This window comes from Penicillium roqueforti, assembly GCF_015533775.1.
Source record: "Penicillium roqueforti strain LCP96 04111 chromosome Unknown scaffold_04, whole genome shotgun sequence".
NCBI classification, from domain to species: domain Eukaryota; kingdom Fungi; phylum Ascomycota; class Eurotiomycetes; order Eurotiales; family Aspergillaceae; genus Penicillium; species Penicillium roqueforti.
In genome coordinates this window covers 717,257-743,003 of record NW_024067568.1, presented here as the reverse complement: position 1 = coordinate 743,003, position 25,747 = coordinate 717,257, and the positions used below count along the sequence as shown (strand labels likewise).

Below are 25,747 nucleotides of genomic sequence, written 5' to 3'. Positions count from 1 at the left end.
GTACCTGCATCGATGTATAATGATAAGCATAAAAAGCTTACCGCCTTGAAGGATCTCGTTTACAAGCCAATCAGAAGCGCGAACAGTGAAAAAAGCCAGTACGCTATACCCAAAATAGCCAAGCCTTTTCTTGGCTTGGCCGTGCACGGGAGAGAAAAGGAAACAATTTTTCGCTCGAACTTTTTCTTCTTCTTCTCTTCCTTGGGAAAGCTCGACTTTCTCCATCAACAGAACGTTTCTTTCTGTTGATTAATATCTCACTCGGTCGTGTCTCAGTCTTCAATTTAAACCTACCTTCTTTTCATCATGCCTATCACCGCCGGCGACGCTGCACCTGGTGCTGCCATGAAGGCTGAGATCGCCGACTACACCAAGGCCGTTGAGGTCTTGGATACCTACACCACCCTCGATGGTCTTGATGCCGATACCCTGCTTGACTCTGACAAGCACGGCGCATTGACCTACAATGATTTCCTGATTCTGCCTGGTTACATCGGTAAGCTGGACCCCGCAGTCAAGATAGAAAATTCTTTTTTTTTCTAACCCATATAGGCTTCCCCGCTTCCGATGTCTCATTGGATACCCCTGTTACCAAGCGTATCTCCCTGAAGGCTCCCCTTCTGTCCTCACCCATGGACACTGTCACCGAGCACAACATGGCTATTCACATGGCCCTGCTCGGTGGTCTGGGTGTTATCCACCACAACTGCTCCCCCGAGGATCAGGCAGAGATGGTCCGTAAGGTTAAGAGATACGAGAATGGTTTCATTCTGGACCCCGTTGTCATCTCTCCCAAGGCCACCGTCGGTGAGGTCAAGGAGCTGAAGGCCAAGTGGGGCTTCGGTGGCTTCCCTGTCACTGGTAAGATATCCACATCTACTTCTCCCATCACCTGCCCATCCACTTTGCATGATGACCATCCTCTTTTAATTATAACTTTCGTTCCACTGCAGCAACGAAAGTTGCACTGTAGAGAACCAGATTTTATCTGAGCAATTTGTCTTTTTGGATATTACCCTCACATGATCTTTCGACAGCAGATGCTAATGTTTGAACATAGAGAACGGAACCCTCAAGTCCAAGCTCGTTGGAATGGTTACCTCGCGTGACATCCAGTTCCACACTGGTCTCGACGAGCCCGTGACTGCCGTTATGGCCACGGATCTTGTTACTGCCCCGGCCGGCACCACCCTAGCCGAAGCCAACGAAGTCCTTCGTCGGTCCAAGAAGGGAAAGCTTCCTATTATCGATCCTAACGGCAACATCGTCGCCCTGCTTTCCCGCTCTGATCTGATGAAGAACCTCCACTACCCCCTTGCCTCCAAGCTCCCCGACTCTAAGCAGCTGATCGCTGCCGCTGCTATTGGTACTCGCGAGGAGGACAAGAAGCGCCTCCAGCTTCTTGTGGAAGCTGGGTTGGACATTGTTATCCTGGACTCTAGCCAGGGTAACTCTATGTACCAGATCGAGATGATCAAGTACATTAAGAAGACTATCCCCGAGGTCGACGTTATCGGCGGTAACGTTGTCACTCGTGAACAGGCTGCTGCTTTGATTGCCGCCGGTGTCGATGGCCTGAGAATTGGCATGGGCAGCGGTAGTGCCTGTATCACCCAGGAGGTTATGGCTGTTGGTCGTCCCCAGGCTGCTTCCGTGCGTAGCGTTGCAACATTTGCCGCTCGCTTCGGTGTTCCCTGTATCGCCGATGGTGGTATCCAGAACGTCGGCCACATCGTCAAGGGTCTCGCTATGGGTGCTAGCACCATCATGATGGGTGGTCTTCTTGCTGGTACCACCGAGTCTCCCGGTGAGTACTTCGTCAGCAACGAGGGCCAGCTCGTCAAGGCCTACCGTGGCATGGGCAGTATTGCCGCCATGGAGGACAAGAAGGCCGGTGGTGATGGAAAGGACAGCAAGGCCAGCAACGCTGGTACTGCTCGCTATTTCTCCGAGAAGGACCGCGTCCTTGTTGCCCAGGGTGTCGCTGGCTCCGTCCTTGACCGCGGATCCGTCACCAAGTTTATTCCTTACCTCATCGCCGGTGTCCAGCACTCCCTGCAGGATATTGGTGTCAAGAGCCTGACCGATATGCACGACGGTGTCAACAAGGGCACTGTGCGTTTCGAGATGCGAAGTGCTAGCGCTATGACCGAGGGTAACGTCCACGGTCTCCACAGCTACGACAAGAAGCTTTACTCGTAAGATCCAAGCTTCTAAGAGTTGACTGGACTTCGTGAATATATATTATCGGGGTCACCCAGATGGATGATGGGGCCTTGAAAATTAAAAATAAGGGTACAGGATAGGAGTTTTACGATTTGAAGATTTTACGCCATTTCTGGTAATGAGCCAACACGTTTTATTTTTCTCTCAATCTATTCCAACCGTAAACATCAAGTAGAGGTTTTGTAAAAGTGCTGGAGGTTGCCCGAGCACATGGCGTTGCATTCGGTTAAGCTCCATGAGGTCAAGCTTCATGCGGGGTACCGAGGAACTCCCGACTCTTTGCTTTTTTTACTATATTGAGAAGCCGTTCATAGGCTTTAAGATTTAAGATGTCCTTTATCTGTCAAGGATCTCTTTCTTGTCACCTACCACAGCGATTGGTTCTTCAATTTGCTGTTGGCCTTGCTTTTCAAACATCTCGCGCATCTCATATTGCCTTGATCCAGCCCTTGCGCCCGAGCTGTAAACCTGCTTTGAGACAATACACAACTACACTTCCTTCAAATCCTCGGAAGATGTCGAGCCCGAAACGTGATAGTGAACCCGCAGTGTCCCGGCCTAGTTCTAGGTAAGCGCAAGGGACCACATGACACATTGACTAGGGAGATATTCACGGCGCGATGTCAGGCATTCCCCCAAAAAAGAATTGGGTACTAACTATTATATAGCGTTCTTCTTATATCTTCAAAGAACGAGGTCCTTCTTCTTCATCGCGTGAAGACCTCTACCTCTTTTGCATCTGCACATGTCTTTCCTGGTGGCAACTTGTCTAATCAAGATGGGGAATGCCCACCACCCGGAGATCTAGCACGGCATGAAGATTCCCCAAGTTACCGACGTGCAGCGATCAGGGAACTCTTTGAAGAGAGTGGAATTCTTCTAGCTAAAGACCGCAGCTCCGGGAAGATGCTTGCCGTCGACGAACCTACCCGAGAGGCCGGCAGACGACTCATTCATCAGAACAAGACCACTTTTGATGAATGGTTGAAGCAGCAAAGCGCTGATGCTGAGCCCGATATAGGTAAGTGCCCATTCTGCGCATTGACACCCGAGGGCAGCACGCTGACTCTACAGGCCAATTAATCCCTTTTACTCGCTGGGTTACGCCAACCAACATTCCTAAGCGATACACTACTCAGATGTATCTATATTTCTTACCTTTACCCGTCAACGTGGATAAGAAAATCCTCGACCAACTCCCAGCAGAAGGCGAACACGAGGAGCATCAAATCCCAACGAGTGATGGTGGAATCGAGGTTACGGAGGCACAGTTTCTTCCCGCCTCGGAATGGGTTAGTCGTGCTCAAAAGGCTGAAATTATTCTATTCCCGCCGCAGTTCCTTCTTTTACATTTGGTGTCAGGATTCCTGGACAGAGAGCCTCGTGCAGATGCTTCCGTGGAAGAAATGGAGAAGCGTCGTCAAGCGCTTGTCGAGTTCGTTCATTCTGGCTCTCCTCCATGGACAGAGAAGTGCATATCCCCAAAATCTATTCTCATGACCAGTGATGGGCGATCTGTGTTGGGTCTGAATGAACCCGGGCATGAGCTGAAAGGGTCTTCTAAGCGAGGAGAGTCCGAGAGAGTGGTTCTTGTGCGGTTCAAAAAAGGAAGTGCACGAGAGGTGGCTGTTGGATGGAAAAAGGACGTGTTGAAAAAAGAGAGGGAAAAGAGTAACCTGTAAGATATATAGATACATACATATATTTACCCATAGTACGATCAGTCCATATGTACCCCGTAGGTAGATATCCCGCAATCGATACTATGAGCATTAAGAGTTGAAATTGCCACGGCCTTTAGTACGGCTTCCGTTAAACCCACGCGACCCCACTTCGGCCACGCCAGCCCTCGATAAAGGGTCACATGACCCACACAAATCATTTGAGGTCTTCAATTTAATGTGCGGCAGAAAAACCCTCCACCTCCAACCTCACCGTCGCCCGTCAAAACCCCAACACCAAACCCGCCAAAATGGAGAACGACAAGGGAGAGATCGTCGATCTGTACGTGCTATGGATTTTACACCCGTTCCTCCAGTCCCAATATACCCTGTACCCTGTTTCTGCGTGGCCGCGTACAATCAGCAATCCCGCCTCAATCCCAAGCCAAAGAGATGGACTAGGTGTGACCAGAGATTGCGAGGATTGAAAAAAAAAATACTCAGCGCGCGTGATTGCGATCGTTGGCGAGCCATCAGAAAAACCAGGACACAGGGTATTGGAGGGGAACATATTCGCTCGCAAACCCCCAGAGAAGAACCCAGACCACTAACTTGACCTCCTTCTCAACAGCTACGTGCCCCGCAAGTGCAGCGCCACCAACCGCATCATCAAGGCCAACGACCACGCCTCTGTCCAGCTCTCCGTCGGCAAGGTTGACGAGAACGGCCGCTACACTGGCGAGAACCAGACCTACGCTCTTTGCGGCTTCATCCGCGCCCGCGGCGAGAGCGATGACTCCTTCAACCGCCTGACCCAGCGTGATGGCTACCTCAAGAACGTGTGGGCCGCCTCCAGCCAGCGCTAAATCATCCACAGCAATGTGGGGTTTTTTTCACTGGGCGGTGTTTACGGGTTGATTTGATGGTACGTGATGGTCATCTACATTACATTCCGCATGTTTCATGTTCAACAAGGCTAATTGGCTGCAGAGGAACCGTGGCTTGATGGTCCGTGTTCGGGGAGTTGGTTTCAAGACCAAAAAAGGGACGCAAGGGATATAGTTATGTTCCTTAGTTCATTTTTTTCTTTTTCTCCTCTGAGAAACTCCTGTTTTCCTACCTATCTCTCGAAATGAATGGAATATCGATGACTTAATGGGTCAGGTTTTTTTTCTCTACGAATTCCCCGCCTGTTCTCTTTCTGTTATAAGACTCCCGCCCAACCTCATGAAGCACAAAAAAAAGCAATGTCAAAAAATCGAAATGATATCCCTTTCATATAATTCTTAGTCTCTGTCTACCTGTCTTCTCTTTTTCTTTTTCCTTTTTGGCATATCAAGACCTCCTCATTCTTTGGGGACTCGAAAACCAGACTGGCTCGCTGGTCTTGGTCTTCGGTGTCTCCATCTCCATGAGCGAGGAGGTAAGAAATACTTGTTGTTGCCGAAGATTATGCTTTCGAGCTTTGCCTCCTGATGAGCCACTGCTGCAGAGATCCACGCGCTGGGGCACAGATACGGGCAGGACATCCAATGTAGACACATGCACGATGAATATTACATGTTCAATATCATGTTTTCTTTTTCTTTCATTTGTATCTACATTGATCAACTACGCTAGAGCCTTTCTACCAAGTATTCACAACCTGTCCATCGTTGATATGTAATACGTTTCCTTCGACATAAACTCGTGATTACAAGCAAGACACAACTAAAAGCACGTTCTTTTTTTCTATGAGTATCTCCCTGTTTAATCCTTCTCGAGACGGACAGCCGGGTTGGTCTGAATGAAGTCCAGGTCGACCTTGTGGCCGAGGAGTTCACGGATGTTGCTGACGGCGTACCTAAGAGATATTAGTAAATGTAAACGAAAGGTAGATGATGCAACGTACTTGATCATCGTGGGTCTCTCCAGACTCAATCCCCATCCGTAGACCCTCAAGTCCTTAGGTAGACCCATGGACTCCAGCATCTCTGGACGGAACATGCCACTGTTACCGATCTCAACCCACTTGCCTAGACCATCGTGGTAGCCGAAGATCTCCATACTGGGCTCCGTGTAGGGGTTGTAGGCGGGCTTGAAGCGCAGCTTGTGGATGCCCATCTTGGCGAAGAAGACCTCCATGAATCCAATCAGGCCACCAAGAGTCAGACCGAAGTCGGCAATGACACCCTCGACCTGGTGGAACTCTGCCAGATGGGTAGCATCGACGGACTCATTTCGGAAGACACGGTCGATACTGAAGAATCGAGCCGGCCGGGGGTTGGCGGCCAGCTTGTGCAGCATGTAGGTCGAGATGGAGGTGGTGTGGGTGCGGAGCACCAGGCGAAGCGACTCATCCGCGCTCCAGGGGTAGCGGTAGCCAATAGAGCCAAACTTTCCATGCTCGTGGACTTCGCGGACGTTGTCCCAGTACTTTTTGTAGTCAAGTGGCTTCTCGGACTTTAATTGGGCTGGACGGTGGGGGTCGTTGGGGGGATCCTCGCGAGGAGCATCTGCCACGGCAGGATCGGAGATGTAGAAGGTATCCTGGAGATCACGGGCGGGGTGTTGCTGGGGCACAAACAGAGCGTCGAAGTTCCAGAAGCCGGTCTCGACGAAGCGGTTCGTCGGCATCTCCTCGAAACCCATCTCGAAGAAGATGTTGCGGAACTCTTGTCGCACCTTGTTCAGCGGGTGTAGCGTACCACATGGAGTCGGGGCGCCCTTGGCATTGAAGTTGTAGGGCTTGAGATGCGCCGTCTTCCACGAGCCACTGGCGATCATCTCCGGGGTGAGGTCGGTCTGCTCCTTGACGAATTCTCGGGCGTACTTGGGACCCTTGGTGAACTTGAAAGAAATCTCCTTTGCCAGACCGACCAACTTTCTCCGCTTGAGGTCAGCCAGGGCCTTCTTATCGTCCAGGTTCTTTGTTTTTTGAACCTCGAGCAGCTGCTGTTGCGTCTCGTCGACAATCGAATCTGTGGATGCCCGCAGCAAATCCTTATCCTTCTTAATCCAGCCACGCTTGAAGGCGTTTCCTTGGCCAACTTTGGCATTCTCCTTGCCCACAATTCCTGGTAAGTCGGAGATCTTCAATCCGTCCAAAGCAGCAAGCACCACGGCGAAGACCTTGGCCTCGTGACTGCCATTAGTGGCAATCTCCTGGCCCTCCGCAGTGAGAGTAACGATTTCCTTGTCCAAGGTCTCATATTCGACCATCTGGCGGGAATCAAGGCGATCGAGCGCACTCTTAACGTTCAATGAGGGGGTGGAGGGGAAAGCTTCGCTGGAGAGGATGGGCGCATCGGACGCGGACAGGGCGTCCAAGATCTGGTTTGTTAAGTCGGACGCCATGGCTGCAGCCTACTCCTGCAGAGTCAATTTTTGACGGGTGTTTTGAAGGGCGTTCTTTTGATCCGACGATATTTTGTAGAATTATGACTCTGCGGGATTCCAAAAGATAATACGGCGGGGTACATTGACCACTTGTGCCGTTTGACCCCCGCCATTGTTGACCGTTGACCAGTTGACAGCTTGACATGCTCTCGAGAAGATAAATACATATTTACTACATACAACAGATACCACCATGTATCACTATCTACTGCCGGGAACGTTGGGTATATATTTCCCCCTGGATTCCATTTAATCCATACAAAATCCACCTAAAATCCTACCCATTGAGACACATTTCCCTCTTTTTATATATGAAACATATAGTCAATATGATCCAGGTACGAGTACGGAGTACTCCTACCGAATATTGAACATCTTCACTTTCACGAGGTCCCGTGTGACCAATCGACGTTATGAATACCTCGGCCAACGGGAGACGCTAAGCCGGACGGCTCAGCCACCAAAAAAGACCAAACTATGGATCTGTGGCAGTACCCTAACGATGAGACATTCTCGTTGATCTCCTATAGGCTCAGATTAACTCCGACTGGATCTCGCTGGATCCCAGCCAATTGTTCGGCAAACTCTGTCTCGCCTATCTTTGCCTCCAGGGATATGGAGAGTACGCAGTATTGAGAAAGGAAACCACGAACCGGAGCCACCTTGTGATCGGCACTAGTCCCAGAGGCAATCACCTCCACATGAAACACATTTGATTTGTGTACGACATATTCTCTGGCGATATAGGGATCCTGAGTGTACAGATGCATACAAGCTCTTTGTGAGTAGTTTGGATATAGTATCCGGAGTACCTTCATATACTCTTCCGATGAAACTATAATAGAGCGAGTCCGTGCGCCATATCCAGTCACCTGGGCAGGACTCCGTCAAGGTGAATACCCAATTTGATCCGCTTGATGCCAGTGGATTTGCACTATTACAGCGCGAAGGCGATTGATAGATTCCCCCCAAAGATCAGAGACATCGAAAGAGAGAAAAAAACAGAAAAAAACAGCCCAAGAAAACCCAAAAGAGGCGACATATCACCGCCCCTTTCAAAATCTCTTCCCCCCTCCCTCATCCCCAAATCTTAGAATTCCCGCCTTTCTCTTCTCATCCGCGAAACCTCACTTTTTTTCCCTTATATTTGGATCTTTCTCTATATATCTCGGTCTTTCCCAAGTTCCTTTTCTCTTTCTTCCCGCAGAGCCATCCCTAGTGGTGGCTTACATAACCCTCTCCAGGGCTTATCCACCTATTTTCCCCCTTCCCGACCTGCCATATTATTATTCCCTTTCATATTTATCGTTGACTCGGGTGTCTATTTTATTCCTTGTCTTCTCTTTGGACTCTTCCCCCCTCATGTCGCCTTAATTAGACTATATCTCTGTCATCCGGTTAGGATCCAGACTTGCCAGTGAGTGATCCTTAAGCTCGCTCTCCGATACCCTAACCCCATCCCATAATTTCCAGCTCGGGTGCTGGTACTATAAGATGTGTTGTACGTTAGTTGTACTACGAGACTGACCTATGTAGGCCACAATGGCTAGCGTGGACGAGACACTCGTGGCCGCGACTGCCGTGCTGCAGAATTTAGCAAGAGACGACTCTGTCCCCGGTTCCTCTTCGCCCTCATTTGATTTCCAGTTCTTCAACGGTACCAAATCGGCCAAACTTCCCGGAGAATACAGTCCCACCAAGGCAGCCTTCGAAGCAGAGCTTGAGGCCCTGGTGCGCCGCGTGCACCATCTGGAATTCCAAGCTGTCAGTCACCACAATTTCCAACAGCAGACGGACCCCATCCAGACCACCCCGTCTGCTGGAGAGGCCAACGAGAGGAATTTCTTGTGGACATTTGGGCTCTCTCGCTTGTCGTCCGGTCAAGATTCTGACTCTCTGTCACAGCAAAAAGCGAACCCGGTTCCCGCGGCCGACGAACCACCCCTGGGAGAAATTGACGACGAATCCGATGACGAAGATGATAACGGCACGCGTGTCGTGCGGGAGGAGGATATTAGCTTCCTTCGCAACCACGTACAAAAGCAGGCCGAGGAGATAAGCAGCCAAAAGGATATTATTGCCCAGGTTCGCGAGGAATTGCAGAAACAGGAAGAGCACACTCGCCGCGCTCTTACCAAGGTCGAAAATGAGGATGTCGTTCTGCTCGAGCGCGAGTTGCGCAAACACCAGCAGGCCAACGAGGCCTTCCAGAAAGCTTTGCGTGAAATCGGTGGAATCATCACTCAAGTCGCCAACGGTGACCTATCTATGAAGGTTCAAATCCACCCACTGGAAATGGACCCTGAAATCGCCACCTTCAAACGAACAATTAACACTATGATGGATCAACTGCAAGTCTTCGGTAGTGAAGTGTCCCGTGTCGCACGCGAAGTCGGTACTGAAGGGATACTCGGTGGACAAGCTCAGATCACTGGCGTCCATGGTATTTGGAAAGAGCTTACGGAGAACGTCAACATTATGGCCAAGAATTTGACAGATCAAGTGCGAGAAATTGCCGCCGTGACTACCGCTGTCGCTCATGGTGATCTTAGCCAGAAGATTGAGAGCCGGGCCCAAGGTGAAATTCTGGAGTTGCAACAAACCATCAATACCATGGTAGATCAACTTCGGACGTTTGCAACAGAAGTTACTCGAGTCGCGCGTGATGTCGGTACGGAAGGTGTACTAGGAGGACAAGCTCAAATCGAAGGTGTGCAGGGAATGTGGAACGAACTCACGGTTAATGTTAACGCCATGGCCAACAACCTTACCACGCAAGTGCGAGATATTGCTACTGTCACAAAAGCTGTTGCCAAGGGTGATCTCACGCAGAAGGTCCAGGCCAACTGTAAGGGAGAAATAGCAGAACTGAAGAACATCATCAATTCCATGGTGGACCAACTACGGCAATTCGCACAAGAAGTCACCAAGATTGCCAAGGAAGTCGGTACCGATGGTGTTCTCGGAGGCCAAGCTACTGTGAATGATGTTGAAGGAACGTGGAAGGATTTGACGGAAAACGTCAACCGTATGGCCAACAATCTGACCACGCAGGTGCGTGAGATCGCGGACGTTACCACCGCAGTCGCCAAGGGTGACCTCACCAAAAAGGTTACTGCCAATGTACAAGGAGAAATCCTCGACCTCAAGAGTACGATTAATGGCATGGTGGATCGTCTCAATACCTTTGCTTTTGAAGTGAGCAAAGTGGCTCGTGAGGTCGGCACAGATGGTACTCTCGGCGGGCAGGCTAAGGTGGACAACGTGGAAGGCAAATGGAAGGATCTGACGGACAATGTCAACACCATGGCCCAGAATTTGACGTCTCAGGTTCGAAGTATATCCGATGTCACGCAAGCTATTGCCAAGGGAGACTTGAGCAAGAAGATTGAAGTGCATGCTCAGGGAGAAATTCTTACGCTCAAGGTCACTATCAACCACATGGTGGGTCGACTGGCCAAATTCGCCACTGAGCTAAAGAAGGTCGCCCGAGATGTCGGCGTTGATGGCAAGATGGGTGGACAAGCCAACGTGGAGGGTATCGCGGGTACTTGGAAAGAAATTACTGAGGATGTGAATACCATGGCCGAGAACTTGACATCCCAAGTCCGCGCTTTCGGTGAAATTACCGATGCCGCCACTGACGGTGACTTTACCAAGTTGATCACGGTCAATGCGTCTGGTGAAATGGACGAACTGAAGCGAAAGATCAATAAGATGGTTTCCAACCTACGGGACAGTATCCAGCGAAACACTGCCGCTAGGGAGGCTGCCGAACTCGCCAATCGCACCAAATCAGAGTTCTTGGCGAACATGTCGCACGAGATCAGAACGCCGATGAACGGTATCATTGGAATGACCCAGTTGACCTTGGATACGGATGATCTCAAGCCTTATACCCGAGAAATGTTGAATGTCGTTCACAACTTGGCGAACAGTCTGTTGACTATCATTGATGACATTTTGGATATCTCTAAGATCGAAGCCAACCGGATGGTCATTGAGAGCATTCCATTCACCGTCAGAGGTACTGTCTTCAATGCTCTCAAGACGTTGGCTGTGAAGGCCAACGAGAAGTTCTTGAGTTTGACCTACCAAGTTGACAACACCGTTCCTGATTATGTCATTGGCGATCCATTCCGTCTCCGCCAGATCATCCTCAATCTTGTTGGCAATGCTATCAAGTTTACCGAGCATGGTGAGGTTAAGCTCACTATCCGAAAGTCGGACAGAGAGCAATGCACGACCGACGAATACGCCTTTGAATTCTCAGTAGCTGATACTGGTATTGGAATCGAAGAGGATAAGCTTGATCTCATTTTCGACACTTTCCAACAAGCCGATGGCTCAACCACCCGCAGATTTGGTGGCACTGGGTTGGGATTGTCGATTTCCAAGCGCCTTGTGAATTTGATGGGTGGTGACGTCTGGGTCACTTCTGAATATGGACATGGAAGTACTTTCCACTTCACCTGTGTGGTAAAACTCGCGGACCAGTCTTTGAGCGTTATCGCCAATCAGCTCTTGCCGTACAAGAACCACCGGGTGTTGTTCATCGACAAGGGTCAGAACGGTGCTCAAGCTACCAATGTCATGAAGATGTTGAAGAAGATTGACCTGGAGCCGTTGGTTGTACGGAACGAGGAACATGTTCCCCCGCCCGAGATCCAAGATCCTTCTGGCAAGGAATCAGGCCATGCCTACGATGTTATTATTGTTGACTCGGTAGACACGGCCCGGGTGTTGCGAACCTTTGACGAGTTCAAGTACATTCCGATTGTTTTGGTCTGTCCTTTAGTGTGCGTGAGCTTGAAGTCGGCTTTGGACCTGGGTATCAGCTCATATATGACTACCCCGTGTCAGCCGATTGATCTCGGCAACGGTATGCTACCAGCCTTGGAAGGCCGGTCGACGCCAATCACCACAGACAACTCACGTTCATTCGACATTCTTCTAGCGGAGGATAACGACGTGAACCAGCAACTTGCAATGAAGATTCTTCAGAAACATAACCACAACGTGTTTGTTGTTGGTAATGGCTTGGAAGCTGTCAATGCTGTCAAGAAACGTCGTTATGATGTTATTTTGATGGATGTTCAGATGCCAGTCATGGGTGGCTTTGAAGCCACTGGCAAGATCCGTGAATATGAACGCGAGAGTGGACTTCAAAGAACTCCAATTATCGCGCTCACTGCCCACGCCATGTTGGGTGACCGGGAGAAGTGTATCCAGGCCCAGATGGACGAATATTTGTCCAAACCTCTCAAACAAAACCAGATGATGCAAACTATCCTCAAATGTGCTACCCTTGGCGGGTCACTATTGGAGAAGAGCAAAGAGTCTAGGATATCGAGCAGTGGGGAAATGCACCCCAATTACTCAATGAATGAGAACCAACAACCGCCGCCGCCACCACCACAACAACAACGGTCAAAGCAGCAGCCCTTACCGTCCCCTCGCCCGGTTATAGATTCCCGGTCTATCACAACCTCTGGTCCCATTACTCGAGGGAGTGTGGTCAGTCCGTCGGAAGAGAAGGAAGAGGTCATCGACGAGCGGGTACGTTAGCTGTATGTTCAGAGCCACCCGCAAACAGCAAGGCTAATTATTTCCAGGCATTGCTCCGATCCAACAGTACATGAGTTTAGCATATTTATTTCCATGCAGATGATTTTCGATGAGACTATACCCTGTCTATATGAGTCTCATCTACTTTTGTCTACTTCATACCCACCCGCGTCTTTCCCCCGTCTATTATCATTCTCCATCATCAACCTCCACCATTGCATTCGCTTTTTTTCTTCTGAGTTTCATTTCTCCTCCTCTTGGAGGTGGTGTTTGGCGCAGTCTACTACAGGACCTGGTTTGATCTACATATATGGAAGGAAGGATGATCGAATAGGGGAGTTTGCGCTTACCAGAGAAGCGCTTTGTTCTTTTTACCTCTGGTTGCTTCACATTTTTCTCTCTCTAGCCTCTCGCTTTCCCCATCAGCATCTTCTTGCCGGCCATTCTTGTATTGTATTTAGTATTTTACTGATCATATCAAGCGCGGCACAAGAACACCGCTCGATTTCTTCGATGTCTCTTCTTTCTATCATTTACCTCCCATTTAGCCCGCACATCATCTAGCTTCTAGCTACATAACCCTCAATCTATTTCTTTAGACTACCTATCTTTAACCCTTCCAACGCTGTTCCGCGTGCATTCATGGTGTATACCTGACGACCTCGGTTCTTCTTCCATATCCTAGAGTTTGGCTATTCGATCAGTTCTGACGTTGGACTGACTTGACATAGTCCCTCATTCACCTTCCCCTTCTTCATCTCCCTCTCTCACTGTCTTCATCTTCTTTCCTTATCAGACAGAACCAACATGTTCCTCTTTTCTCATATCATGTTTTATGAGAGTTTCAAACAACCTATTAGCTAACTGCCTGGTTCTTTGCTGCCAAAGATCTCCCTCTAGCTACTCCTGCTAGATATATATTCCTATATCTTTGGAAGTTTGTGAGACAATAATAATCCTTCCTGCCATCGCTGCAACCATGGCTACCATGGCTACCTGATTTCAGATCCTTGTAGCATCACAAGCTGGCTGATTATGTCTTCCACCTATGTGTGCTCCTATTTGCTGATCGTTTTATCTTAGCTGGTCTACCGAGACTCTACCTATCTTGATACTGGGATCTTCGCCTCTCCCTATGTACGTAGGGTACAAACTCTTGTTGTCTTGGATGGGTCGCCTGTTTTCCAATTTGCAGGGATTGCGGAGAACGACCCTGATCCGCTTAAGTCCCCAGAGTCCTAGTTGTATATAGATACAATAGCCAAGTATTGATTTTATGTTGAATCATTGCTTAAAATACTATAGACGGTTGAGCTTGAGGCTACTCTGTGTCTATAGCAGAGGGAGGTGGGTTGACTAAGAGAACTTTGTTGATAGAGGGTGTAGACGAGGTTAATAGCATTTGCCTAAATGGGATATTTGTTGGGGTCGTTCTCCAAAGATCTCATTATGGTCGTTTGACCACTCTGGCCACTGTACTGACTAGCAAACTAGCAACCTATGTAACATCTTGGGTCATTGTAAACACATTTTAATTAGCCTCTCAAGCAGTAAGAGGCTAACAGCCCACTGGATATGAGATATGATGAAAAACATTGATTGCTTTTAAAACACCAAAGCATGCCCAACTCCGAAAATCTGCGTGCTGCAGGAACCGTGTCGTATCTGAGAAAGCACAAAACAAAAGAAAATATAGATGCCCAAGATAAAATTTAGTCGATATCCATCTGCTCCTCCACTCCACCATCCACCAAAAGCTTGCTCTTCTGCTTCTGGCGAACTCTCTCCTCGCCGTGAACTCTGTTGGAAACCTTGCTCTGCTCGGCCACCATGGGGAGACCCTCCTCGCGCTCCCGGAGTTCCTTCCGGATGAGGTGCTCGCCCTCGTTGACGACCTTGCGGTCCGCCTCGCGCTGGCGCTCGCGGGAGGTTTTTCCGGCCAGGCGGCGTTTCGTGAATACACGCTCGCGGCGGGCTCTGATCTCCTCGACTCTCTCCATGGCAGTGATGGTAGCAGCCATGAGATTGCGGTCGTACTTGACGGGGACGTTTCTCTTCTTGGCGAACTGGGACAGAACAAGCGACGAATCCACGATCATTTCCTTTCCGCGGGAGGCACGGTGAGTCTTGGTCCACTTAAGCTTGCGGGGCTGACGCTTCATCTTGAAGTTCTTGTGGCACTTGGACCGACAGAAACGAAATTGTCGGGCATCGTTGCGGACGAATGTGATTCCCTTACTCGGGAAAGCCGGGCGGGAACAGAAGTGACAAGTTTCAACACTGCAGATGAAAATGATATTAGCATTCCGTAGAACGGATAGAGACAAAAATTAACGGCAAAACTTACCGCATGGTTGTAGAGTGGTGTTGGTTATGTCTTCGTTGAGTCGCAAGAAACTTTTTCTGTAGCTTCGGGCCTGAATGGTGGAGCAGACCACGCTAAGCCCTTTTGGGGACACCCGCGCTGACTTTTCTATCCCGGCGCCTCTTCGCTCATTCCCCGGTCCAACCGACTTGATCTCGTTTTCGTGACCTCTCTATCTCGATCTACAAAATGGCCTCTATCCTTGCTGTTGGATTTGGCATTGCCACAACCGCCTTTCTGGTGAGTTAAAAAGTGATTTGCTAGCAGCACAGGACTAACTCATTGTCTACAGGGCCGCGCCGGTCTGGTCGCTTACCGCCGCTCCAGAGGAGGATTGAACGCTGCCGGAAAGGCATTCTATAAGGGGTTCGTGGACATTTCGCCAGGTTGTGGTCATATGGAATATTGACTAACGTATAACAGAGGATTCGAACCGCGCATGAACCGTCGGGAAGCGTCTCTGATTCTACAACTTGCGTAAGTGCTAGTGACAAACCTTTGATGTGCCAGAACTGACAGTATCTCTCAGTGAACGAACTTTGACCAAAGACAAGATCCGCAAGAACCACCGCCAGCTCATGTTGCTCAACCACCCCGATCGCGGCGGTAGTCCATACCTGGCCACCAAAATTAACGAGGCGAAGGAATTCCTCGACAAACATGTTTGAGACCTTGCCAGTGCGGCCTTGACTTCTTTCTTCTCTAGCATGGACCCTCGGGTCACGATGGGAAAGCGAATTTAGGTCTCGACATGACAAACTGGTCATTATATTTTGGGCATATAGCGTGGCGTTGGTTTGGCATTTACAAGATCGGAGGAACAGGACTGCTCTTTACGAACCTTGTTGTATTATATGTACTATTCTCACATATCCCTACGAGATCGCCGCTCTTCATTGAATGTACTTTTATTACTATCTATCCGACAGATCCAGCATAGAACCGGCAATCCGCGGCATCACATCAGATCATACCTCTAAATTGTCGCTCATGGTGAGTTTTAGTCATACATAACCAAGCTCTGGAGTAGTTAACTAACTACGGAGTCGGTAGGTAACCATAAGGTCAACTATTGTCTAGGTGGATGCTAAGAAACACGTATGTTGTAGGGCTGCTCTCCGGTTACAAGGCCCGGATACGGAATCCGTCCTACCCCATATAGAACGCCACACCCTCCCAAGAATAATTACGATACACAAAGAGCAAAAAGGCCTTTGATCGGCGCAACCAAAGAGTGGATTGCCAGAGACTGAACGGAAGCCCAAGCCCCGGATCGGACGAAATCGACCGTCTGCTCGGCGGTCGGGTTTCGGGGTTCCGTCATGCCACAAAATAATCTTCGAGGCAGCAACTTGTATAGCGTAACTCGGTAGAGCATTTTGTGCTCTTACTGCCACAGTTGGAGTCATATTGATTCACACAGATCCTTGTCCTCACGTGTGGTTGAGTCATTTCTTACCTAAAGCCCCGAACTTTCCAAGGTTGGGGTAATTGTGCCCAGTGATTTCATTGTCTACTCCCTCGAAAAAAAGATCCCATCCTTGCATGCGTCATTCACTTCAATAATCTATAGCGCACCCTCTCCTCTCTCAGGGGCGAAACAAAAAAGCTTTGCGCCGAGAGACAGCACCCCGCAGTATCACCCGTTACTTATCACCGCTATTACTTTTACTCCGCGGAGTTTCCGTGGCCCCTCAAACACAAAATGGATGGCCTGGGGGACGGCGACGGCATGGGCTTCGACCAGCCTAATATGATGAACCAGACACCACAGCTATTCAGCTACGATCCGTCTCAGATGCAGGCGGGATCTATGTACGATGATTCGTCATTAGGCGCGGGGGACGAGACCAACGATGCGAAGAGACGGAGGATCGCGAGAGTGAGGATCATTACCCGTTACGGATATCGAGAACACCCCTAATGAGCAAACAGGCGTGCGATATGTGTCGGAAGAAGAAAATCAAATGCGATGGAAAAATGCCAAAATGTTCTCACTGCATTAACTACAAAACGGAATGCATCTTCACACAAGTGGAGAAGAAGCGAAATCCTCCTAAAGGGTATGTATACTTGTATACTTCATTGCATATGGGGTTCTATATCTGACTTGGGGATTTCTTACATAGAGCGAAATACATCGAAGGTCTTGAAAACCGACTGGGTCGGATGGAGTCGTTGTTGCGTTTGTCGGGTCTTTTGTCAGAAGACGATGGCGGCAAGACAGATCTCGGAACATTGGAGAAACGGCTAGCGGATCGAACGAATGCGTTGAACGCAACGAAAAGCTCCAGCATGTTCATGGCTCAAGCAGCTGCAGCTCAACAAGCTTCAAGCTCCCACCAAACCACACCTCGTATGGAATCCAACTCCAGCCCCCAGACAGCCGCTACATCACCAGAGTCACAAAAGTCGGAGACCGAAGTTGAGGCACTGTCGGATATGATGTGTTCTTTGGTGACGAACAACTGCGGGGAAACTCGGTATATTGGTAGGCTTTTTCGCGCAACTGTGCTGGGCTAGCTTGCTAACATCCTCAGGATCATCCTCTGGATTCTCTATATTCTCTCCAAAGGGTATTCAATGGGTCAATGAGAAAACCGGCGATACATCCTTCCAAGACATGATTTCGTCAGCATATGTCGATGACAATAAATGGATGTACTGGAAGCCCGAAATCTTCAGCGATATTTTCGCAAGGCGTGTGTTCAAACCTCTCCCGCCAAAGGAAGAAGCCCTTTCTCTGTTCAAGGACTTCTTTGAAAATTTCAATTGCATGTTCCCACTGTTTCACGAAGCGACATTCATGCACTTGGTGGAGCGGCAATATTCCCGCGACCCCTACGAGGGTTCGGGCTGGTGGGCAAGCATAAATGTTGTTCTGGCGATATCTCACAGGCTGCGGATTATGAGTAACTTGGTGCCACACGAAGAGGATAAAAGAGCTTGGCTTTATTTGAAGAACGCCATGGGAGTTTTGACCGAGCTTACAATGCGCAACACGGATCTCTTGAGCGTGCAAGCGCTATTGGGCATGGTAAAGTTTCCTACCCTGGTATTTGTAGCTTTGTCTTACATACTCTTCTAGTCACTCTTTCTTCAAGGAACCCCTAACCCACAGCCTGCTTTCTTTCTAGTCGCTGCGGCGATTCGACTTTCCCACAGCATTGGTCTACACAAACGCGGCTCTGGCTTTGGCCTCAATGTCGTTGAAGTTGAGCAGCGGAAGAGAGTCTTCTGGATCGCCTATCTTCTTGACAAAGAGTATGAGCTGCTTTCCGACCCCCGAATACCTTTATCTCCAATACTGACCAATTCCTTAGCATTTGCCTACGCTCTGGTCGACCTCCAGTACAGGATGACGATGATATGAATGTCGAGTTACCGAGCGAAGATCCGCCGGACAATGTTGGAAATGTGCCACTATCTGATGGTAGAAGCAAGTTCAACCTATTCCGGTCATTGTGTGAATTTGCCACCATTGAAAGCAGAGTATACAAGCGACTTTATTCCGCCAAAGCATCGAAACAATCAGACGGTGAATTGCTCAATACAATCGGTGAGCTTGACAAAGAGCTGGAAGATTGGAAAGACAGCATTCCTATCGACTTCCGCCCCGAATACGACATTCAAGCCACCCACACCCCCCTCATCATCCACATGGTTGTTCTACATTTTGCCTACTACAATTGCCTGACCACCATTCATCGGATGTCGGTTCATCACGGGTATTGGACAAGCCGTCTATCCAACTATGCCATACAAGGCTTAAATGCACGGCCCTTGAACCCTAGGGTATTCTTGTCGGCAGTTTTGTGTGTCACTGCTGCCAGAGCATCGATTAATCTAATCAAGTATATCCCACAAGGAGACTTTGCTTGTGTTTGGTACGTTTCAGAGAATTGTGAAAACGAACAGTTGCTAACTCGATACCAGGCTGATTCTCTACTACCCGGTGTCTGCCCTCGTAACTCTTTTCGCCAACATCCTCCAGAATCCCACCGATGCTCGTGCTCGATCCGATGTTAAATTAATGAGCGTGGTAGTCAGCTTCCTTTCTACCCTAGTGTCCGACGAATCAAACGGCAGCATCAAGCGTATGCTAGGCCTTTGCGGTGAATTCGAGAGAATTGCCAAGGTGGTCTTGGATAAAACCGAAAAAGAGTCTCATTCGCGAAAGAAACGCAAGAATGCAGAAGACACCACAGGCGCAGCCGAAGAACAGTCGACAAACTCACCCTCGGCCAAACGAACACAACAACCACCCACCTCTACATCCTTCTCTCCCTCCGTGTTTACCAACCCTACGGCTGCCGCCCCCTCGCCCGCTACAGGAGGACCATTCCCGGGGACTGCCATGCCCCCAACAAGTAGTCTCCCCGCTGACCTCCCAAGCAATGTTCATCCCATGCCTGGCATTGGACAGGAGTTCTCAGACATGCTGAGTCCTGATCAAATGCCCAATGTTGGATTCTCTGACCAACACCCATTCAGTGCCAGCCCCGGCATGGCACCATTTCAGCAGCCATTTGTCCCACAAGATCTCTGGCAAATGCCAATGACAATTGAGTGGGATTGGGCGGATATGTCCACCAACTTTCCTGCTTTTGAAGGAGCTGGTCCCGGTGGGCCACTGCCTGGGCAGTGATGATGACTGTATGATTGACCGAAGTCACCTTCATCTCTTATGTAGCTCATGGCGGTGGTATTATTATTTCCGGTGTTATCTCTCTACACTAAATTATCTCCACACCTCTTGTATAATGAAGCGCTCCTCTTCTTATTTCGAAACCATCCCCGAGGTCTCTTATGGAGTGACCAGGATAATTATGGGTTTCTATTACGCAGCGAATGGCGCAGGGGTTGGCCTTACTTATAGGACTATGTACAGACATGTCTCCAATCCAAATCAACCTTAGGCAATCTAATTCAATAACGGAATTCATAAACGACGGCGTTAGAGTAATCACGGCTTTAAGCTAGTTAATTCCTCCGCGCTTCCGATGACTCAGCCGGATCGGCGAAATTTTAGAACCGACTGGAAGGAACCACACGGCGTCACCTCGGACCTGGATGCCTTAGAGCTTCTCAACTCCCAGCTCAATTCCTTCTCTCACGCCTAATCTTGATGGATTGTTGATAACATCCATTATCTCTAAACTCGATTGACCACCTTTTACCCCCGCCCTCGCAGCCCTCGGGGCTCCCATTCCTCGACCATGGCTACTCTGCTCCGACGGCCAGGCAATTTCGCTCGCTACTTGAGGAAAGCCGCGGATTCAACCGGTCGCACGGGGCTGGCTTCTATGCGTGTGCGCCCGTCAAGACCCTCACATCTGGGTTTATCAAGCCGCGCTAGAACCTACGCCACGCAAGGTCCGACACCACCCAACGACAACGGCCGGGACAATACACCAGATGGCCGCAACAATGACCACCAAACAAAGAACCCGAAGTCACTTCTGACCGACGCTGAATTGAAAATGGTGGATGCATGGCTTGAAGATATGGATGTGGACCGACGGACCAATATCCGAAACTACATCATGAAAAATGGACTGTTACCGGAAGTCAGGGCGTATATCGATCCGAATCAAGAACCGACATTAATGGATCGTATCAAGATGTCGCGATTCTTGTGGCAAGTCTCAACTTACGATGTTGATGAGCGTCTGGCTAGACAAGCACAAAACGCAAAGCGCGGTATCGCAGACTTGCGCACCCCCGCTGAAAAGCGCAGTGATATGGCCAAACGTGACGAAGAATCCAGCGTCCACTTCAATAAGGACTCAGAGAAGGATCAACAAGGACAGCAACCGGCGAAGGGTGGCGAACAGCAATCCAACGCACAACCGCCAAACGATCCCAAGGATCCCAAGGATCCTAAGAAGGAAAAGGATACCAAGGAAAAGCAAGATTCCGAGAAGGAAGAAGAGAAGAAGAAGCAACAGGGTGACAAGAAGGGCAAGGTGCCGCCGAACATGGGCAAGGTTCTCGAGTTCCGCTTTGATCCCGTTTCGTTCTTCGTTACCGCTCTCGTCACATACTACGCCTACCGCAGCTTTTTCCCCGGTGATAGTGCGGGTAGAGAAATCACTTGGCAAGAATTCAGGGCGAACTACCTCGAGAAGGGCCTCGTGGATAAATTGACCGTCCTGAACCACACCAAGGTTCGGGTCGATCTCAACCGCGAAGCTGCCGCTCAAGCAGATTCAAATGGTCAGCCTGCCTCCTATGTCTACTTTAGTATTGGTTCCGTCGACAGCTTCGAAATGAAGATCGACGCAGCTCAGCGTGAACTCGGTATTCCCTCGCATGAACGTATTCCTGTCGCCTATCACGATGAAACCCCATGGGGCGGCGTCTTGATGTCATTGGCTCCTACTATCCTCTTCCTTGGTGGTGTCTTCTGGATGTCTCGACGTGCTGGCGGCGGCGCCGGCGGCCAAAGTGGAATCTTTGGCATCGGAAAGAGCCGTGCCAAACGCTTCAACCACGAGACCGATATCAAGATCAAGTTCTCTGACGTTGCTGGTATGGACGAAGCCAAGGTTGAGATCATGGAATTCGTTAGCTTCCTCCAGCAACCCGAGCGGTTCGAGAAGTTGGGTGCAAAGATTCCTCGTGGTGCCATTCTCTCAGGTCCCCCCGGTACTGGTAAGACATTGCTTGCTAAGGCCACTGCTGGTGAATCCGGCGTGCCTTTCTACAGTGTCAGTGGTTCCGAGTTTGTCGAAATGTTTGTCGGTGTCGGACCCTCTCGTGTCCGCGATCTCTTCGCAACCGCCCGGAAGAATACCCCCTGCATCATCTTCATTGATGAAATTGATGCGATTGGAAAGTCTCGAGCAAAGTCGAACGTTGGTGGTGGAAACGATGAACGTGAAAGCACTCTCAACCAGATTCTCACTGAGATGGATGGTTTCAATACCTCTGAGCAAGTGGTTGTCTTGGCTGGTACCAATCGACCGGATGTTCTTGACAAGGCACTCATGCGTCCCGGACGATTTGACCGACACATCTCCATTGACCGACCTACCATGGATGGTCGTAAACAGATCTTCCGGGTTTACTTGAAGAAGATTGTCACCGACGAGAACTTGGAGTACATGGAGGGCAGACTTGCCGCTCTGACTCCTGGTTTCGCTGGTGCTGATATCGCCAACTGCGTGAACGAGGCAGCTCTTGTTGGTAAGTTCTTATGCATGATTTCTCCGTATCTATCAAAGCTAACACTTTCTCCCTATAGCTGCCCGTGAAAATGCCGACAAGGTTGTCATGAGACATTTCGAGCAAGCCATCGAACGGGTTGTTGGTGGATTGGAAAAGAAGTCTCTTGTGCTCTCCCCTGAGGAGAAGCGGACCGTCGCCTACCACGAGGCTGGCCACGCTATCTGTGGTTGGTACTTCAAGTGGGCTGATCCGCTGCTGAAGGTTTCGATCATTCCTCGCGGACAAGGCGCACTAGGATATGCCCAATACCTGCCAGCTGGCGGCGACACATATCTGATGAACGTCAACCAGATGATGGACCGCATGGCCATGACTCTAGGTGGTCGTGTCAGCGAAGAGTTGCACTTCGATTCCGTGACCAGTGGTGCTAGTGATGATTTCAACAAGGTCACCCGCATGGCTACTGCCATGGTAACTAAGTTTGGCATGTCGTCCAAGCTTGGTTTCATCTACTACGAGGATGACGCACAGCAGCAACTTCACAAGCCCTTCTCGGAGGACACTGCCCGCTCTATTGATCTGGAGGTGCGCCGTATCATCGACGAGGCTCACAAGCAGTGCCGCGACCTCCTGACCGAGAAGCGGACGGAGCTTGGTATTGTTGCCGAGGAGCTTCTTTCTAAAGAGGTTCTTGGACGTGATGACCTCATTCGTCTTCTTGGCCCGCGCCCCTACCCCGAGTCTGGCGAGTTCGCCAAGTACTTCGATGGCACAGGCGGCCAGACCATTGCCCCATCGGACCACCAGAGCCCCGAAGAAACTTCCGGTAACAACGGCCGGGACGAGACACCTATTCCTCCTCCATAGATTATGGAGGAATTGTGTTTCTTTGCATTCCTGTGCTTCCGTTTGGTTTTGGTCCAATTTTGGGAGGCATGATATCACTGTAGCCTCTCTTCTTTTTGTATTTATCCATTGCATCCCCGGTTTCTTCTCCTCTCCCACGTCCTCTTATATGTCGACCCTCGACTACAAACCCTTTCTCCCATTCCTCCCGTTGTACTCAATAAGAAGATCGTCTTTTTTTTTATTTTCTCTCTCGTTTGTTACCCCTGTCCATATCCGTGTCTAACTGGATATGTACAACTTGAACTGAGTGTATAATATGGAGTTATTTGGAAACATGTCTTAGATTGGGATGTCTTTTACGTGTAGATACTGTTGAACCATTATCGTAAAACTCACCGAATAACGTTGCATTAGACATATTGGCTATTAAGTTATCTAATCCTCCATTGTTAGCAATGCCATACCCAACACGTGTGTATGTCTTGCACTTTATACGCTTTATGTCCTCAATTATTCCCTTTGGGTATGCTCTAGAAGCATTCCATGCACGGGACGGCATAGCAGTTCTAGAAAGGATATACGATAGAGATGTTCCCATGAAGATGCGTTCAGTCAAGGGCCTACGCTATCATAGATATCATGTATGACAAGTGCGCATCGCTGAAAGAATACATAGAGAAGATGGCGTTGTGCAGCCGAACATTCCAATGTAACCACGGAGAGAAAGACAGTGGCGACGGGGGAAAAGACAATGGCCGTGGGAAGAACCACATCCACTTGAGAGGATCAGACTATCGAATGGCTATGATGCCAGTTCATCTTGGTCCGGAGTCGGAGTCTTGGTTCTCTGGGCGGTGGGAAAATTCGATAAAGAGAGAATGAATGCTGCAGTAAGACTTTCAGAGGACTATTCTCGAGCATCGAAGCAGAACAGGCCTGTCGCATGCAAGCTGCTCGCTACACGAAGAATTGTGCTGCATAAACATGTCTTGAAGAAGTCCCAAAATATATCTTATATTTCCAATTTGTTGCAATGAGTGATTAGTGCCTGAACATATTGATTGAAAATAGTTTGCATTGTGTCAAAATCGATAGTTTGAGGTAAGACGCCGAGTGCAGAAAATCACAGCAAAAACATGTCAATCAATCTGGTATAGATTCTCCAATTCCCTGGTTATATATCAACCAACACATTAAGTGCTTTTCTTGCTAGCCTTCTTGGTCTTCTTTGCCTTGACAGACAAGCGAGGGATAAACCTGCCAACGCGGGCCTGGTAGTCGCTGTACTCGGGATACTTTCCAGCGGTGATCTTTTCGGTTAGACGTACACTTCCCTGGAAGATAGCAAGATATCCCAAAGCGCCCAGACCGGTCCAGTTGAAGTAAGTCTCGGTGCGGTAGCAGGACCACAAATACATGGTCAACCAAACGGCCTGCTCAGCAACAAAGTTGGGGTGTCGTGACCAAGACCATAGGCCGCTGACAACAAAGCCCCGCTCAAGATCTTCAGCGGAGAACTGGTCCTTGTAAGGCTCGGGAATACGCGCGTTGGTTTGGTATTCCTTCTTGGCAGACTGGAACTTCCACTGCTGCCCGTCGGCGAAGAATTCAATGATGATGAAGAAAAACGCAGCACGGGAGAATGCCAAGTCAGCAAGGCCAAAGGTCTCGGGTCCCTGGTTGTATGCGGCGACAACAAAAATGTAGGTCGGAGCGGTGATGAGAAGGAGCAGCAGTGACTGAGCCACAGCAATGAATCCGAGGTTGAAGATCATGAAGACAAAGTTATTGTTCACTTTAGAGCGCACGATCTGCCAGCGGTAATCCTCCGATCCAATTGAATATCCTCCTTTGCGCCAGTAGTTGAAAGTCAAGCGAGCCTATCCCGTCAGTCAGTCAGTCAGTAGATGTAAAGACTCGGAAGAATAGCCAACTTACACCCCAGATAACACTAACGACGGCGATTGTATCCACAGTTTGTGTCTGGATGCCGGACAAACGAGCCCAGAGGGCAAAATGCACGTTATACAGCGCGGGGAGAATGCTCCAAAACCGGTCTACTTGAGAATAGTTCCGGTTGATCTCGGCTGCGATGAAGAAAAGACCAGCCAGAGTTCCACAGAAGGCAAGCGCAGAGACCAGAGGGTTGGTAGCTAGATAGACAGCTCGCAAGCTATACACATCGTAACCAGCTTCGCGCAAGCTTCCGGGTAGCCATTGCAGCTGGGTCAAGTAGGGGAGAACGGTGAGATGAAACGAAGTATAATCCAAAAGGGAGTCCACACGGGGAAGTGGTAAAGATGCCATTATCGTACTATATATGGGAACAAAATGCCGCAGAGGAGAAAGGGAAACAGAAGCGTTTGCTCAGGTGGAGTTGGACGGGTAAGTGGCCAATAATTGCCCCGATTAGGAATAGCGTCCCTAAAATGGATTGTATGCCTCAGGCACCAAAGCGCGTCTCAGGCATCTCGTCTCTTCTCATCCAGAACAAGATGTGATCGACGTCAGGACACTAAGACCACCA

At 49.4% G+C, this 25,747-nt stretch overlaps 10 protein-coding genes across 10 annotated transcripts; 7 read left to right on the top strand and 3 right to left on the bottom strand.

Moving 5' to 3' along the window:
* Nucleotides 1–306: 306 nt before the first annotated feature.
* On the top strand, nucleotides 307–2,202 carry LCP9604111_3119 (putative IMP dehydrogenase; the record flags this gene model as incomplete). The annotated part of the gene is made up of 3 exons (XM_039070672.1): nucleotides 307–496; nucleotides 553–861; nucleotides 1,061–2,202. The coding sequence occupies 3 exons, from the start codon at nucleotides 307–309 to the stop codon at nucleotides 2,200–2,202; spliced, it is 1,641 nt and encodes a 546-aa protein (XP_038931074.1).
* Nucleotides 2,203–2,741: 539 nt separating this feature from the next.
* On the top strand, nucleotides 2,742–3,908 carry LCP9604111_3118 (NUDIX hydrolase; the record flags this gene model as incomplete). Its single annotated transcript, XM_039070671.1, has 3 exons — nucleotides 2,742–2,794; nucleotides 2,895–3,247; nucleotides 3,301–3,908. 3 exons carry the CDS (start codon nucleotides 2,742–2,744, stop codon nucleotides 3,906–3,908), a joined length of 1,014 nt encoding a protein of 337 aa, XP_038931073.1.
* Nucleotides 3,909–4,198: 290 nt separating this feature from the next.
* rps21 (40S ribosomal protein eS21) lies at nucleotides 4,199–4,753 on the top strand (the record flags this gene model as incomplete). Its single annotated transcript, XM_039070670.1, has 2 exons — nucleotides 4,199–4,230; nucleotides 4,519–4,753. The coding sequence occupies 2 exons, from the start codon at nucleotides 4,199–4,201 to the stop codon at nucleotides 4,751–4,753; spliced, it is 267 nt and encodes an 88-aa protein (XP_038931072.1).
* An 883-nt stretch (nucleotides 4,754–5,636) lies between these two features.
* Nucleotides 5,637–7,223, bottom strand: LCP9604111_3116 (phenylalanine--tRNA ligase subunit alpha; the record flags this gene model as incomplete). The annotated part of the gene is made up of 2 exons (XM_039070669.1): nucleotides 5,637–5,730; nucleotides 5,779–7,223. 2 exons carry the CDS (start codon nucleotides 7,221–7,223, stop codon nucleotides 5,637–5,639), a joined length of 1,539 nt encoding a protein of 512 aa, XP_038931071.1.
* Nucleotides 7,224–7,594: 371 nt separating this feature from the next.
* tcsC (putative two-component osmosensing histidine kinase (Bos1)) lies at nucleotides 7,595–12,907 on the top strand (the record flags this gene model as incomplete). Its single annotated transcript, XM_039070668.1, has 5 exons — nucleotides 7,595–7,603; nucleotides 8,668–8,682; nucleotides 8,802–9,029; nucleotides 9,171–12,824; nucleotides 12,881–12,907. 5 exons carry the CDS (start codon nucleotides 7,595–7,597, stop codon nucleotides 12,905–12,907), a joined length of 3,933 nt encoding a protein of 1,310 aa, XP_038931070.1.
* A 1,638-nt stretch (nucleotides 12,908–14,545) lies between these two features.
* Nucleotides 14,546–15,185, bottom strand: LCP9604111_3114 (ribosomal eL24 family protein; the record flags this gene model as incomplete). The annotated part of the gene is made up of 2 exons (XM_039070667.1): nucleotides 14,546–15,113; nucleotides 15,181–15,185. 2 exons carry the CDS (start codon nucleotides 15,183–15,185, stop codon nucleotides 14,546–14,548), a joined length of 573 nt encoding a protein of 190 aa, XP_038931069.1.
* A 202-nt stretch (nucleotides 15,186–15,387) lies between these two features.
* pam18 (putative mitochondrial DnaJ chaperone (Tim14)) lies at nucleotides 15,388–15,866 on the top strand (the record flags this gene model as incomplete). The annotated part of the gene is made up of 4 exons (XM_039070666.1): nucleotides 15,388–15,438; nucleotides 15,491–15,564; nucleotides 15,622–15,675; nucleotides 15,728–15,866. The coding sequence occupies 4 exons, from the start codon at nucleotides 15,388–15,390 to the stop codon at nucleotides 15,864–15,866; spliced, it is 318 nt and encodes a 105-aa protein (XP_038931068.1).
* A 1,037-nt stretch (nucleotides 15,867–16,903) lies between these two features.
* atrR (transcription factor atrR) lies at nucleotides 16,904–19,846 on the top strand (the record flags this gene model as incomplete). The annotated part of the gene is made up of 7 exons (XM_039070665.1): nucleotides 16,904–17,080; nucleotides 17,134–17,261; nucleotides 17,328–17,689; nucleotides 17,739–18,235; nucleotides 18,287–18,462; nucleotides 18,522–19,085; nucleotides 19,135–19,846. The coding sequence occupies 7 exons, from the start codon at nucleotides 16,904–16,906 to the stop codon at nucleotides 19,844–19,846; spliced, it is 2,616 nt and encodes an 871-aa protein (XP_038931067.1).
* Nucleotides 19,847–20,417: 571 nt separating this feature from the next.
* Nucleotides 20,418–23,238, top strand: LCP9604111_3111 (ATP-dependent metallopeptidase FtsH/Yme1/Tma family protein; the record flags this gene model as incomplete). Its single annotated transcript, XM_039070664.1, has 2 exons — nucleotides 20,418–22,389; nucleotides 22,448–23,238. The coding sequence occupies 2 exons, from the start codon at nucleotides 20,418–20,420 to the stop codon at nucleotides 23,236–23,238; spliced, it is 2,763 nt and encodes a 920-aa protein (XP_038931066.1).
* A 1,175-nt stretch (nucleotides 23,239–24,413) lies between these two features.
* LCP9604111_3110 (DUF1295 domain protein) lies at nucleotides 24,414–25,527 on the bottom strand (the record flags this gene model as incomplete). Its single annotated transcript, XM_039070663.1, has 2 exons — nucleotides 24,414–25,100; nucleotides 25,159–25,527. The coding sequence occupies 2 exons, from the start codon at nucleotides 25,525–25,527 to the stop codon at nucleotides 24,414–24,416; spliced, it is 1,056 nt and encodes a 351-aa protein (XP_038931065.1).
* Between the last annotated feature and the right edge of the window lie 220 nt (nucleotides 25,528–25,747).